Below are 16473 nucleotides of genomic sequence, written 5' to 3'. Positions count from 1 at the left end.
TAACAAGAATGGTTAGATGATGAGACTGATGTAATGGGCGTGAATATGGGCAGACTTGGGGAGTCACTGGAGGATGGGGGCGGGGGCTGGCATGCTATGGTCCATGGGGTCACGAAGAGCCAGATATGACTTAGCAACTGTACAACAACAAAAAATTGACAAGAAAGGTTCATAATGAGGTTTATTCATTCAAATGGATTCTTATCCTTATTCATACCAATGCTTATTCTGACATAGTTATAAATTACATTACAGCATTAGAAAGACCATTGTTGTGACCGTTTTGTCCATACTTCAAAGGCATTATATCAATAGGAATTGAAGAAAATGTTCCAAAGAATAAAGAGGAGGGAGAACTGCCTAATCTAAATAAGCTGTGCTTTGACATTACCCATAAACTATGCCCTGCACACATAGAAGATAAAATGGTTAATCAGTCGTCAACAGAGGGTTTTGGAAATGGTAATAGGGAAATATACCTTTAAGGATCTTTAAGCATGAGCTAATGAATGAATGCAATGCCCCTTTTGTCCAACATCCCAAAACAAAAACCTCCATAGTTCAAGCTTATAAAATAAATGTCGCCTTCGTGGAGCATAATTTCCGAATCCTACTGAGAAATTTGGAATGAGCCACCATACCAGATAATTTGCTAAATAATTAGACAAGCGCAATAAGGAGAAAAGCTGAAGCCAGGATCAAAGAACCACCAATTGCTCAGGAAAACGTCATCTCTTGAATAAAATACTCCACCTGTTTTCTTTCCTTGGTAAGCAGATACAATGGATGGCCTACAGGATCTTTATTGAGGAGCTTCCTCAATTCTATACTTCTAGCAAATGCTGGCAACAGCATATTGGAGATTCTCCATTTTGGATGGAACTACACAAAGAATAGCGGAGGCCCCATAAAAAGGCCCCCTTTGCAATTTCTAGGTTAATGTGAACTACAAATTTCAAATAGTTTGTCCTTCCATACATTGTCCTTCCTTACATAACTCTGGTATAACCCAAAGGTGTTTTCAAAAGGCAACTGCTTTCTTGTTTTGCTCAACAACAAAAATATCCAGTTGCCTTTTGAAGGAAACCACATTTGGGGCAACCATGAATTTAGACAACTGAGAATTTTCATAAACATCTTGTGTATAACTGATGCTTCTCTATTTAAATTAATAAATCACGAGATGGAATTAATGCAGGAGAAGGAAAACTTGGCATAGGGTTTTGAGAAACTTTGCAGTAGGAAAATTACATTCATAAGGCCTGTATCTTTTGCTGAAGGATTCAGCGCCATACCAGATGAATATTGCCCAAGAAAGGTTAAAATTAAAAGATAATTGAAAAAGGTCTAGTTTTTAAACAGTTTATGCAGGAGTTTGAGAAGTAATGTGCTGTATCCTTGAGCCAGTTTTCTTTCAAAAATCTAATTACTAGAAAGCAGAACTTAAATGTGCTTTGAAAAAAATGATTCAAAGGATTTGTGAGGAACATGTTTGAGATGTCATTAGGCCTTTGACTCCATCTCTGGACTGGAGGAGTTTCGGTTTAACAAGCCCCTGTGGAGACAAAACAAAATAAACACCCTTTAGTTCCTGTAATGTAAAGAAAAAGTTGCTCAGATCATTTACTTATTTCTATACATGGCAATTCCACAAGGCATTTTTTTTTAGATTCCTTACTTATATCTATAGGAGAATCAATAAATACTACAGTTGGAGTTCAGGCCATAAAATTAACTGGCAATAGTACAACTTTAATTCTGAGGCAGATTTAGTTTGTTTAAGGGATTCATTGCTAGAAAAGATGACTGCAATCTCAAGCTTGAAACAGCTTTTAAAAAAAAATCATAATTGTGGTTGAACTAAATGTGGAAGACTTTCTATATGTAGTCTTCGCAGAAGCATTTTGATCATCTGTTGTTGGAGACCTTGGCTAAATCATCATGCTGTGGTGTGGTTTATTTAACCATAATTTATTAAACCACAGTTTCTTAGAGCCTATGGTTTATTAAGGTTCACACAACATGCTGAGCCAAACCAATTACAATACAATACAATTCAACTATATTATGAGGGGTCCTTGTTGCTCTCTGAGCTAGATTGTTGTCTTTCAGGTGTTTCATTACCCAACTAGGTAACATTATCAGTGTTAACATTATGGTTTGGTGCAATGTATGAACCAGATCATTATCCTGAATTGTACTGATCATGCACCAGGAATTCTCATGCTCTTAGAATCTGAGGCCAGGACTAGAATTGCCTAGACTGAAACAATCTTCCCACATTCTTCCTTTTCATAGACAATATCAAATTTGGTCTTCTGATAGATCAGTGCTTCCTGTTGCCCCAAAGAAGTCAAATTTATGACTGGAGCCATTGGGCCTTTCCACATACCTGACTGTAGCACAGGCTGGAACAGGCCAGTCAGGCAGATTTCCTCTTGCTTCTGCTGCACAATTTTCTGAATGGCAGGGGGAAGGCCCCGAGGGTTGCGGGAGAAAACAAGGGAATAGCCATCATCACAGGACCCATCCTCTTTCAGAGTGCGGCAGGCATAAGTGATGGCATAGTTATCGTAATCTGTGTCAATCACCCAGTAATTATCACCTGGAATACAAAATCGAGTGTACATAATGAGTTCTGATAACTATTGATCGTGTCAGAAATGAAAGGATCAGTATTAATTCATGGACCCTGTGTCCTTCCTGCATGTTTTTTGTTCACACACATACAAAAAAACATTCAGAACTTTGAAAAATCTTCCTGAGAGTGTAGGACAGGGGTGTCAAACTTGATTTCATTGAGGGTCGCATCAGGGTTGTGTCTGACCTCGGGGGACCAAGTGAGCATAGCCAGCTCAATGTCCTGCAGCCTGCGTATGGTCCTCCCAGGCTCCATTTTCAGCTATGAGGGTCTCCTGCAGCCCTCTGCCAGCAAAAACTGAGCCCAGGAGGGCTGCGGTCTCCCGAGCTCCATTTTCATTGGTAGAAGGCAGCAGGAGGCCGTCATAGCTAAAAACAGAGCTCGGGCAGGCCACACGCAGCCCTCATGAGCTTTATTTTTGCTGGCAGAGGCACTGTAGGCCAATCCTTTGCTGTTTCCAGGTCAGCCCCGTGGGCCAGTTCTAAGCACTCCCATGGGACAGATCCAGCCTATGGCCAGCTGAGTTCTGCCTTTTTAAAGCCATTTTTTGCCCTCCCCAGGCTTCAGAGGCTTTGTAGAAGCCTGGGGAGGGCGAAAACAGCCTCCCCCGCTCCCCACCCGGAGGCCCTCCGGAGGCTTCAAGAGCTTCCCTGAAGCATCCAGAATGCAAATAGCCGGCCCTATGGGCAAACCGGAACTTCGGGAACAGACTTCTGCTTTGCTTGGAGGGTCGTTTTGACTGCTCCAGAGGCTTCAGGGAAGCCTCTTGAAGGTCCCTGAAGCCTCCGGGGGGGTGGGGGAGGCTGTTTTCGCCCTCCCCAGGCTCCTATAAAGCCTCTTCCCTGAAGGTTCTGGATGACTAAAAACAGCCCTACGAGCAAACCGGAAGTAGAGCCGTTTTTCTTCCCTGAGGGCTTAAAGCGGCCCTACGAGCAAACCGGAAGTCCATTCCCAAACTTCCGGTTTGCCTGTAGGGTCGGTTTCTTGTGCTCTGGAGACTTCAGGAGCTTCCCTGAAGCCTCCAGAAGGGCTTTGGAGGGTGGGGGCTATTTTCACCCTCTCCAGGCTCCTATAAAGCCTCTGGAGCCTGGGGAGGGGGAAAAAGCATGCAAAAATGGGGGGAGCGCCTGTCGTGTGCATGTGCAGGGGGGTTGCGCACTGCATTATGGGTGCAGCGCGCCTGTGCATGACTCCCCTGCGCTCCCCCTGCTTATGGCATGCGAGCCAAAAAATGTTTGCCATCGCTGTGATATATCAATGGCATACAATGCAATCAATGTATCATATATTTACTCCATTATCAGATATGATAATGTCTCTTTAAGAAATGATATAAATAAGGCAGGACAGATTGTAGAAAGAAGAAAAAGAAGTAGATTGTACCAAAAACTAGTGTAAAGAAAATTGGAAACAACTCCATGGTATCTTTTTTTCTTTTCTATTTTTCTTTTTCTTTCTTTCTTTCTTTCACTGTTAGTTTTCTTTCATTTCCCCTTTATCGTCTTTAAAAGGTAAACGTTCCCCCGCACATAATGTATGTGCTAGTCACTCCCAATTCTAGGGGGAGGTGCTCATCTCTGTTTCAAAGCCGAAGAGCCAGCGCTGTCTAAAGACGTCTCCATGGTCATGTAGTCGGCATGACTAAACACCGAATATGCACGGAATGCTGTTACCTTCCCACCAAAGGTGGTTCCTATTTTTTTTACTTGCATTTTTACATGCTTTCAAACTGCTAGGTTGGCAGAACTGAGACAAGTAACGGGAGCTCAATTCATAACACGGTGCTAAGGATTCAAACCACTGAACTGCCGACCTTGTGATTGATAAGCTTAGCGTCTTAGCCAGTGAGCCATCGCATCACCATATCTGTTGTGTTCCAAGCCTCTACAATATATACAGATGCAGAGTTGGCTGTCTGCCACAACTAAAGAGGGAAATAAGAAACCCCTAGGCTGGGAGCCCAGAAAGCTATCTCTATGAAACAAGGCTTAAACTCACGAAATTCTCCCAATCTTTCTCTATGGCTGGATCAGTAAATTGTTGTTTCCTGCAAAATTCCCATTGCCCCACCTATAAACTCTCTAGGAGGGGCCAATCAGTAGCCACCTGTTTCTATTTCCTTCTGTGACCCTTTTTCCAAAGCTGCTCCATCCTCCTCGCAGCCCTATGCATACGTACGCCATGGACAGCCTCCCTCTGTTGTTCCTCACTGCTCCCTAACTCAGACACCACCTGGTGGCCATCAGGCCTCTCTAGTTCCTGCTCTGACTCTGAACTCCCCCCCCCCCCCAGTCTTCCTTAGCCTCCAGGACAGTCCCATAGTGTTTATTGCTGTCAGATTCCACCAACAGCTCACAACAATATCTTCCTTACTTTATATTAATTTGTGTTAGTTTTTAACTTCACTTTTAAAAGTTTTAATAATATACATTTTTTAAAATGTAGGCAGGAAAATGATGCTGCCCTCATGCTCTGCTTAAAAACTAGGGGTGGGGAAACTGACCTCCACTTGACAAATAGCTTGCCAGCCCTTGATAATTCATGAACATCTTGGCTGGTGTAGTGGGGTCAGGTACCGAATACTGAGCAGCCATATCAGCACAGACCATCCAGAATCTAAAACAGAAAGATATTGAAATTAATTTTAAACATTTTCTTATGTAACTGACATTTTGCTCTTTTGCCTGGAATATACTGTGCTTGCATCCTGTTCTGACTTCGGTACTATACTATTTATTGCATTAAATACATACTGGCTGGGGAATTCTGGGAGTTGAAGTCCACACATCTTAAACTTGCTGAGATTTCGTAACACTGGTTTATTAAGATGATAGCTCAAAGCCATACCACGTCATGCCAAGTGCAATCTGCTTGTCTCACGTCTGCTCTGCATTAGTTTTTTTCCCCTTTTTGTTCATGCAACATGTACAACAAACCTAGGGGCAAAATGCTGAATTTTGTATTTTTTAAACTTGTTTGGGATTTTTGTGGCTTAGTTAGTAAGATGCATAAACCTAAGTCATTCTGTGGTTTTCTGGTTTGTATTGTGTAAATTCAGAAATCACTGAAATGAATCACCGCAGTGGTTAAATTAGTTACATGGTGGTTAAATGAATATGACTTCCCTGTTGACTTTGCTTGCCAGAAAGTTGCAAAAAGTGATCACATGACCCTAGGGCACTGGAACCATCATAAATATGAGACAGTTGCCAAGCATCTTAATTCTGATCATGTGACCAAGAGGATGCTGCAGCGGTGTGAAAAATGGTTCATAAGTCACTGAACTGCTGTAAGTCAAGTATTACCTGCATTAGTGACAACAGACAACTGAATTGACACACACTAATCACTGCTAGACGATTTAAACATATAATGTAATTTTCAGCAAAGACAACTTGGTGCCCTCTATATCCTTTGGATTATCCAATTCCCGACATTGTTGATGGTTAACTCCACAGTTTAAGACTTGGGTAACCAAATCATCTGTCAGACTCATTTTACTTATTTGCAACCTTCACAATGCCTGAATTCTCATATCATGTGGTTAAGGCACCAAGCGGAAAACAGGAAACCCATTCCCCTCTGAGGCGTAAAAAAGCCTGCTGGGTGACTTTGAGCCAGTCACTCTCTCTCCACCCAATTCACCTTGCAGGGTTCTTATTGTGGGGAAAAATAGAAGGAATACTAGGCATATTTGTCACCTTGAGTTAGTTATAAAAAATAGTAAATGCAGGATAAGAATCCAATGAATAAATAAACAAACAAACAAACAAATAACAACATAGGTTACTTAACACACAGTGGTTAGAATGCGGTATTGCAGGCTACTTCTACTGATTGCTGGCTGCCAGCAGTTTGGCAGATTGAATCTCACCAGGCTCAAGGCTGATTCAGCCTTCCATCCTTCCGAGGTCGGTAAAATGAGGACCTAGATTGTTAGGGCAATAGACTGACTCTGTAAACCACTCAGAGAGGGCTGTAAAACACTGCAAAGAGGTATATAAATCTAAGTGCTATTGCTATTGCTTGGCCCGATCTTGCTGGGTGAAACAGGTCATTGTGATTTGTGAGTCTATTTGTAAAAACTCAGATTTATTCAATGAACCATGGTGATATAAGTCAGGGCTTCCACTTTGTGACTTCCACATTAGAGTTGCTGGGCATCGTGATCACAAAAATGTAGTCCTGCATAAAATGAACAAATGCCTAATGACACAGAAATGCTAGTTACTCATATGCAGCTGCAGCTTACCCAAAAAGCTTCATCCTGCCTTTGGAAGATGCAGTCATAGTCCCATCCTCCTCAATGGTGTATTCAGCTGAGATATTATCCTGTAGAAACAATCCTTCTGGGTCTTTCTTGGCCAGAGCATACCATTTACCTGCATACTAAAATACAAAAAAGCAATAGTTAAGGTTACAAGGACAGTGAATACATCTTCACAATGAACACTGCACAAGAGATGACTACAAGTTAAAGTAACTGGATCTGATGGAGAGATAGAGAAACTCTTGCAAACTGATTCCCTATGTGTCCTTAATTTAAATACAGGTCTTAAACGATTGTCTAATTTGGATACAGTGAAACTACCTCCTGAATCTGTCTAAATAGTTGGAAGCTTGGTCTAGTGATTAAGGTGTTAGGCTAGAAACCAGGAGACTGAATTCCACTCCCACCTCAGCATAGAAGCCAGTTGGGTGACTGTGGGCCAGTTCTTCTCTCAGCCGAAGTCACCTCCCAGGGTTGTAGTTGTTGGGGACAATAGGAGGAGGGAAGGGTATTAGGTTTGTTCACTGCCTTGAGTTATTTGGCCCAAGAAACTATTGGTTACCCTCTAACACCATTGGATGACATTACATCTCACTGCTTTAGCGGAGTAAGGAAGATACTCAGAGATGATTCACACCCTAGTCAGTGTCTCTTCGCATTTCTACCATCGGACAGAAGACATCAAAGCATAGCCAGCCAAACAAATAGGTTTAAAAATAGTTTCTATCTTTGGACTGTCAGACTCTTAAACACAACCACAATCATTTCACGCACACGTGGAAACGTATGAATAGTTTTTCTTTTTATTTCTTTTTTCTTTTCCTAATTACTTGCATAAGGATTATTCTTTATACTATTTATGTTGTTTGTATTTTTGTCATGGATTTCACCAGTGAGGCTACAACCAATTTCATTGTATACAGGACGTACAATGACAATAAAGGCTATACTATACGTATAAAAACATATATAAAGGCATGATATAAGTAAATCAATAGAGATTAATGAATGCTGAAAGCTATTCAAACAGAAGAATGAAGTAATAATCTATTTCTTATTTTAAAAAGTGGTCATTAACAATGAAAATAACCACTTTTTATTGTTGAATAGCTTGTGAGAGCAATACTAGGTAACTATTTGCAAGATGACATTCAGTTGCACATTAAGAAAATCCTTGATGTAAAGGACCAATTAATAATGGAACCAAACTGTTGAAGAAATACAATTCTTGTTTTCCTCGTGGGAGGCCATCCAGCATAGACTGAATTGGGAAATTTGTGCCCTTATAGTTTTATTGAATTATGTTTCCCATCATCCCTCACTATTGGCATATGAGTTGGGGCTGCTGAGAGTACAATTCAGCAAGAACTGGACAGGCACAGGTTAATCAATCTGTCATTTCTCTACGTGAGAAACTCTGTCCCAGTGTTTTGGATTCAACAGCCCAAAGCCCCCTATCCACCTCTCTGGTTCTGCCTGGAAGAGCCTCTGAGTTAACAGCAGGGGTGAAATACAGCAGGTTCTAACAGGTTCTGGAGAACTGGTAGCAGAATTTTTGAGTAGTTCAGAGAACCGGCAAATGCCACCTCTGGCTGGCCCCAGAGTGGGGTGGGAATGGAGATTTTACAGTATCCTTCCCCTGCCACACCACCAAGCCACACCATGCCACCAAGCCACGCCCACAGAATTTCACCACTGGTTAACAGCCACTATACAATACAATGGCAGAGTTGGAAGGGACCTTGGAGGTCTTCTAGTCCAACATTGTTCTGCCTAGGCAGGAAACCCTATACCGTTTCAGACAAATGGCTATCCAACATCTTTTTAAAGACTTCCAGTGTTGGGGAATTCACAACTTCTGGAGGCAAGCTGTTCCACTGATCAATTTTTCTAACTGTCAGGAAATTTCTCCTCAGTTCTAAATTGCTTCTCTCCTTGATTAGTTTCCACCCATTGCTTCTTGTTCTACCCTCAGGTGCCCTGGAGAATAGTTTGACTCTCTCTTCTTTGTAGGCTAGGAAATTAAATTGAGTCAAGCATACTTAAAACTTAAACAGGAACCAACAAGAAATATAAAGAGTGTGGAATAGATTGGGAAGCTCATCTGGGTCCAGGCTAACTGAAAAACTATCCCCCCCCCCCCGCCCCCTAGGACAAGCCTGCAGAAAAATCATGTTGTGGACCTCATCAGTCAAGGAATTTTGACTGATAGGATCCAAGAGAAGAGCCTTTTGGGCCATGGTTCCTGCCCTTTGTAACATTGTATACCACACCACACGCCCCAAGGTGAGATCCATACCTACCATTCTGATTTTCTGTAAGGGCCTGAAGACCCACCAGTTGGCCTGGAGCCCCAACAGGGGCACATTACACTTGACAGGTTAAGAGAAAGATCCCTACCTCTCCCCATGTGCATCACACTCCCTTCCTCCCCAGCCTTTAATTGTAAATTATTATTGCTATTTATTGTGCAATGTTTGTAAGCCTGCCAGAGTTGCCTTTAGGCGAGATGGGCAGCACAAAAATCATGATGGAATGGAGTGGAGTGGAGTGGAATGGAATGGAGGGAAGGGGATGAATGAGTGAGTGAGTTAGTGAATGAATGAATGAATGAATGAAAAGTGTTTTAAAAAAACAACACAACCAAACAATCAGGAGAAAGCAATGTGATACTGCTCTCATATTATTGTCAAAAAAACATTATGAACCTGACTGCTATGAAATCAGCAAGAGTAGAGCTGGATTTGAAGGAGGTTTTAGCTTGATTTACCTGCCTTGGTGATAACTCTCCTTCCTAAGTTAGCTACAGTGGGGGAATGAAACAGATACAGCAGGCCACCGCCCCCCATCCCATACACTGTACAGTATACATATCTTCTAAGCCAAAACTATAAAACAAAGAGGAATAAGACTGATTTGCAAATAATGTTCCCTCTAAGCTGCGCGCCTGCACGGCCGCGCACATAACAAGAAAACACCGTGCAGAAGTTTCAAGCTGCAGCACAATATTTCTTTAAATGTGACTGAAAATATCCCCCCTCCCTCCCTTCTCTCTCTGCACCGAATTCTCTCCATCTTGTGATTGGTGAAATCAAGCGTCATCTGAAGGCCCGTTCTGGGCTTGGCAGTTTTTCTGTGATCCCTTCGCTTTGGGAACAGAGGGAACCAGCGTGGAATTGGACTGGCTGAGCCAAAGAGGAGACTTGATTTTTGAGCAGTACCAATCCTTTCCATTCTTTCCTTTCCCTTTCTGTCCTTCTTCTATCTTCCTTTCCTTTTCTTTTTCCTTTCCTTTCTCTTTTCCTTTCATTTCTCCTTTCTTTTTCTTTTTCCTTTCCTTCTTTTCCATTTCCTTTCCTTTCTCCTTTCCTTTCTCTTTTCCTTATTTCCTTTTCCTTTCTTTTTTCTTTTCCCTTCCCTTTCCCTCCCTTCTTCATCCTTTCCTTTCTTCCCCATTTCCTTTCCTTTTTCCTTTCCTTCTTTTCCATTTCCTTTCCTTTCTATTTTCCTTTCCTTTCTTCTTTCCCATTTCCTTTCCTTTTTCCTTTCCTTTCTCTTTTCCTTTCCTTATTTCCTTTTCTCTTTTTTTCTTTTCCCTTCCCTCCCCTTTCCTTCCCTTCTTCATCCTTTCCTTCCTTCTTTCCCATTTCCTTTCCCTTTTTCTTTCCTTCTTTTCCATTTCCTTTCCTTTTTCCCTTTCCTTTCTTTTCCTTTCCTTTCTTCTTTCCCATTTCCTTTCCTTTTTCCTTTCCTTCTTTTCCATTTCCTTTCCTTTTTCCTTTTCTTCTTTCCCATTTCCTTTCCCTCCCCCTCCCCTTCCTTCCTTCCTTCCTGGGGGTCTGAGGGAGAGGGAGGGGACCCTTTTCCTCCTTGCCCCCCTCCCCAACATCTGCTCTGATGGCAATTATGGCTAAAAAAATCCAGGTGCTCAGGCATGAAAATGTGCCGCTTAAACACTATACTTTTCCGCACACACTGAAAAAAAATTAGAGGGAACATTGCCCAGGAACACAATAAGTTGAGATTTTTTTAAAAAAAGAATCAAAATGCTGACTCTGGTAAGACTAACACATTTTAGAAACCAAGTTTGGTTTTTGTGTGGAAAGTTATGTGGACTTCAACTAATGACTTTACTTTAATCCACATGCTCTTTGCCCTTGATATTAGTTCATAGTTACCTGTTTGGGGTCAAAGTCTTCCTTCACAGTGAATGAGTCCACCACACATGAAGTCTGTCCCATGCATTCATTAATCATGAAGATCAGGGTCATCAGGAGGGTGTAGTGATTGTATTTCATTCTGTAAAGCAACACAATTGAGCCCAGATTAAAAAGACAGCTCTAGCCACCATAATGCCTTGCTTTTATTTCCTTGGTTAACGGCATTCCTTCTAGTGCTTAACTACAAAGATTCTTCCTTCACTTAATTTAATATGCCTTATGTTGAAAGGATGCAATAATAGCTGGGCTTAATGGATGTCAATAAGTATAACAATTTGTATACAAATATATTAGATTGATAATACTAATAATGGGGGGAAACATGGAATTGAAAATTATTAGAGAATGTTATCAATGCTAAAATAATAGAATGATGTCACAATAAATTTAGTTAAATATAGTTAAATTCTGAATGCAATGTACAACGTAATAATAGCTATAGTCAAATAAATGATTAATAATGATAACAAAGCATTTATATATACTAGATTGATAATATGAAATCTTATACAAATTGTGAGGATCATGGAGATGATGTTGAAAAGCCTTTTTATAAAAGATAAACAATTCTATATAGAATAGATTAGAAAGATGTAATATCATTGGATGATTTCAGGATAATGTAATAAAATGTTATAATATACATTTACTTCAAATTAAATATGCCTTATGTTGAAAGGATGTAATAATAGCTGGGCTTAATTAATGTTTAATAATTATAACAATTTGTATACATGTATATTAGATTGATGATACTAATAATGGGGAAAAACATAGAATTGAAAACTATTAGAGAATGTTATCAATGCTAAAATGATTGAATGATGTCACAATAAAATAGGAGGAAGCATAATAACAATGTATGCAAAGATACAGTATCTTGATTGTCAATATGTGAATTTTGATAAAATTCAAGTGAGGACCACGGAAAGGACACAGAAAGACTTTGTAACCAATTGACACACTGTGTGTAATTGAAGAGGCTTTTATATTATATGTGTTGTGTGTTTGTGTTTGTCTGAAAATAAAATTTTTATTAAAAAATATATTTGCAAGGTGGTAGATGATTATGTGTGGAAGAAAGTGCCCCTCTTAAACTATATCAGGGAGCAGAAGCTGAGGGGTACCCTTTTTTTCCTTAAATCAAAATGTGGAAATGTACTACATCAGTCTCTGGCTGTGATACAATTATGTAATTTTAGACCTTTGCATTTTGCAGTTAGATGCTAGGGAGAAGGCTTCTTTTGCAGACAAAGCCTCTTATTTAAGCTTAAGGATAATTTTGTTGTAATAAAGGATAAGCAAGGGGGGAAAGTATATATGTCTAGATGAGTCCCTCTGAACAATATTATTTTTAATAAACAATAGGAAGAAAAAATGCTGTGGAAAGCAGCATCAGCTGCTAGAGATCTCTGCATGTTCATGTCAGTCGCAGGAAGCTGGGCCTGTGACAGACACAAAGAATTAGCACCATCCAGGCTGAGTTCCAGTTAAGCTGATTTATTTCTCATGTCTATACACAAGAATGGAGTCAACTAATGGTCAGCACTTAATTAGCACTAGATAGGAGTTAAGTGGAATTTGAGAGGGGTTGGACTTAGACAGCTGACTCTAGGCTGATTTCTTGCTTGACTCCGCCCTCAGGCTTTCCTTCTTGTTCTCTTACATCCTGCTGTTGATGTTGTCCCCTCCCCAAACAATCTCTCTAACTCAGACTTTCAAAACATTTTGGGAGGATTGCCCTTGGCTTTTAAAGGCATACTATGACAACCACAATCAAAACAAAACAAAAGGCAAAGCCAGCACAAAATTATGACTCTGAGAAGGACAAATGCAACATTTAATATAAAGGGAAATTAAAGTGTGATTGAAGAAAAACTATATTAGCTCAATTAATATGATTAATTAATTATTAATGAATAATTATCTATGTACTGTATGTAATAATGTCCTCCTTGGGTCACAATGAACGTTCTAACTTGGCAGCAATTTTCAGAGGGTATATACACTATGTACCTCCGTTTATTTAGCTCAACTAGATTGCAAGAACTATGATGAAGATGATTGAAGGGCTATAATTTGGGGGGCTATAATTTGGGGGGCTATAATGAGAGAACAAAGAAATGTGATACCCTGTAGGTCATAGGTCGTCCTAAACATACCTCAGACATTCATTATTTCCCCTTGTGGTGGAATACTTCACCTGGATCATTCACCTCCAAACTTTCCATGCATGCATTAAATATGCACTGATAGAATAAATCCTTTTGCTATTGTTCATCCTCTCTCACACAGCTCCCCCTTTGAATAATTTTATGGGTCATAAAATTACAGAAGAATCTTATTCTTTCTTCTGTATTCATTGAGGGTTTTTCTAACCTAGCTTTCCTAAAGTGGCCTGCCACCATCCCAGAATCGCAATTGTTGAGATTGATGGTTGCTGAAACACCAGCAGAGAGAATTGCTTGAATGCAAAAGAGAGCAGGCTATTATCTCCCCGGTTAATATCTGCTTATGATCACAGATGTCATTTATCTCTTGGGCTTTCTAAAGCAAATGACTCCAGTCTTCACTGGATCTGATTAATTTACACGTGCTTCCAAGTCACCTGTTCCTTTCTCCAAAGTGGTTGTTTCCGACACCTTTGCAGCCTATTCACTCAATAGACAACTCCGAGATTTTAAAACTCACAGTTAATCAATATTCATCGTCTCAAGAGTTAATACAAAACAGTGAGAAAAGGCCTGTTTCTCAAAAGACCTGTTGAACCACATCACTTCAAACTGATGGAGAGAGATCACTTGATAAAATGCACCATCTTGCAAAATTATTAGCACTGTGCCTCCCAAACTACCAGTTAGTGTATTTTGAATCTAGATCAGGAAGTGCGCCATATTGCAATCAACCTTTGGGATGGTCTCTTATAAGTGATTCTCAGAGGGCTCCCTTAAGCTAGATATCATGTAACTTTTTTTGGGTTGCCTCTGACTTTTTGGAATGATTTATTGAAAATTAGAATAGCAGTACCCTTTGGTTGGCCTTGATCTCTAAGCAAGGTTTGGTTTCTGGTTCTCCTGGTTGCAAAGACTAAATGTGTGGGTTTACTTGTGTTATGTGATGTTGTGAAGTAACAGTTCAGTCTGCCCTGCTGAAAATCTACTTTACGCAATCTGTTGCTTCAAATGATAAAGGGTTTTTTTTAGATTTTAGTTCTCCAACAACTGAAACTTTTCAGCAAGCAAAATGTAAAGTGTCTGTTCAGTTGTTATCTAAACCAGGGGTCTCCAACCTTGGCAATTTAAGGACTTGTGGGCTTCAACTCCTAGAATTCCTCTTTGCTGGCTAAGGAATTCTAGAAGTTGAAGTCTACAAGTCTTAAAGTTGCTAAGGTTGAAGAGCCCTGATCTAAACTACAACATGTGATCTTATTCTTCAGATGTTACCACTAGTTGTTGTATTACAAAAACCCTCAGCAGAATTTCCATCTAGCCAGTCTTGCAAACATTTAAGACTGCAAAATAATATGAAGTCCTCAGGACCAATGTTTCTCAACTTTGAGATGTCTGTTTTTCAGCTCCCAGCATTTCTTAACCAGCATACTGGCTGGGGAATTCTGGGAGTTTGCCTATACAATTTAAAATTGCCACGGTTGAGAAACACTCATCTAAAAAGCCCATTCAGCAAAGATCAAGCTGATGATATCACAGATGGTGGCTTCTTACCTAACCATTTATTAACAGCAGAGAATAACTTCTACCTGACCTTAGCTAATCTTGAAACAGCTAAGCAGGCTCAGAGCTAATTAATAGCTAGATGGTAGACACCTATCCTCCGCGAGCTGCACTGGCTACCCATTAGTCTCCGGACTCGCTTCAAGGTGCTAGTCATTACTTATAAAGCCCTACATGGCATCGGACCTGGGTACCTGAGAGACCACCTCCTGCCAATTACCTCCCATAGACCGATCGGATCGCACAGACTAGGCCTTCTCCGGATCCCATCTGCCAGCCAATGTCGGCTGGCGACCCCCGGGGGGACAGCCTTCTCTGTTGCAGCTCCAGCCCTCTGGAACGAGCTCCCCGTGGAGATCCGGACCCTTACTACTCTCCCGGCCTTCCGCAAAGCCACTAAGATTTGGCTGCTCCGGCAGGCTGGTGGGCTGTTGAAATAGTCAGCCCCACGGGAACTATGAATGTTGTGTATTTTAAATTGTTGTTTGTCTATTTGTCTATTTATCCCCTTCCTTTGTTTATTGTAAGCCGCCCGGAGTCCTTCGGGAGTGGGCGGCATACAAGACCAATAAAATACAAAAAATACAAATACAAATAGACTGCTAGGAAATGTGAGGCCTGTAGGTTGAGAAAATGAAAAAGGTAACTTTGAAGAAAGTAATAGAAAACCACTTTTATAATGTGACTAAGAAACTCCCCTGGATGTGTTCATAAAATCATCATGAGTTGAGCTCAGAAAATCAACTCAACTCATCATGATTTTTTTTTTGCATAATAGTTCAGCTCCTTTAATATTTTGCTAAGACAATGTTCTTAAATCTATTGTCCAAATGGGGAAGAATTCACACTCAGCTCTCCCAAAACTAGACTTCCTCCTATTGCACACCAGAAGTCCTGAATTTATCTGCAATATTTATCTGCTTTTAGAGTGAACTGATTTAAGCTGACAAAATCTTTTCTAACAAAAGCACTTCTGTTATCTGCGGAATAGCTGAAAGCCTTCATGCGCTACATATATTCTAGGCCTAACTCATGAAACAAGAGAACAAATCTTGTTTAGGCATTTATCCACAAATCCAGCTATCTGATCTCTGTCTCATGAAAGCAATAAAGGGATAACTCTTTAAGATCACATTAATATCTGATAACAAGGAACATGGCATTTCTCTTAAATAAGCAAAAGAAAACAGGCTGTCTAAACAAACCTTTTGAAAAACCTACCTTGATATCTTGTTGGAGCTTCTGGAATTCATTGCAAATAATTCTTGCTGTTGTAGGACTACAGGTGACTCCCTTGTTCTTGCCTTTAAATAAGGAAGCTTGAAAAGACCCTAATTGGCTATTTATCTTTTGAATCTGAATAAGATGCTTAACTGTGGATTATCCATTATGTAAAAACCATCATCTGTAATCTTTGTACTCAGACTGTACATCTTCAATTATCAATCCACACATCTTTTACATAACAGAAGAAACCAAACCAACCCCAAAATATCTAGAACCAAAAACCTCTGTCATTTCAGCATTGTGACATATACAGTCAGTTAAATGTGCAGAAGTCAATTTTAAAACTGCACCACAAGATCTGTGTTAGGTCAAACATATTGTTCC

At 40.3% G+C, this 16473-nt stretch overlaps 1 protein-coding gene across 1 annotated transcript; it reads right to left on the bottom strand.

The window, feature by feature from the left end:
• Positions 1-369: 369 nt before the first annotated feature.
• LOC106549903 (purpurin-like) lies at positions 370-16216 on the bottom strand. Its single transcript, XM_087716275.1, has 6 exons — positions 16084-16216; positions 11090-11210; positions 6894-7030; positions 5145-5257; positions 2393-2605; positions 370-1555 (listed from the first exon to the last, which is right to left on the bottom strand). The coding sequence occupies exons 1-6, from the start codon at positions 16113-16115 to the stop codon at positions 1545-1547; spliced, it is 627 nt and encodes a 208-aa protein (XP_087572401.1). The 5' UTR covers positions 16116-16216; the 3' UTR covers positions 370-1544.
• Positions 16217-16473: the final 257 nt, after the last annotated feature.

Source organism: Thamnophis sirtalis, unplaced genomic scaffold (genome assembly GCF_051295495.1).
Source record: "Thamnophis sirtalis isolate CommonGarterSnake01/CBP01778 unplaced genomic scaffold, rThaSir2_p1.2 scaffold_5, whole genome shotgun sequence".
Lineage (NCBI taxonomy): Eukaryota > Metazoa > Chordata > Lepidosauria > Squamata > Natricidae > Thamnophis > Thamnophis sirtalis.
Note: the sequence above shows the minus strand (reverse complement) of the source record. Positions and strands in the feature narration are given on the sequence as shown.

What these genes read in the sequence shown, in the direction of transcription:
- LOC106549903 (XM_087716275.1), bottom strand. Translation starts at nt 16,115, where the DNA reads ATGAATTCCAGAAGCTCCAACAAGATATCAAG. An exon ending in AAGACTTTGACCCCAAACAG is followed by an intron (nt 7,031 to 11,089) that starts GTAACTATGAAC and finishes TTTGTATTTTAG; the next exon opens with TATGCAGGTAAATGGTATGC. An exon ending in GGCAGGATGAAGCTTTTTGG is followed by an intron (nt 5,258 to 6,893) that starts GTAAGCTGCAGC and finishes TTTCTGTTTTAG; the next exon opens with ATTCTGGATGGTCTGTGCTG.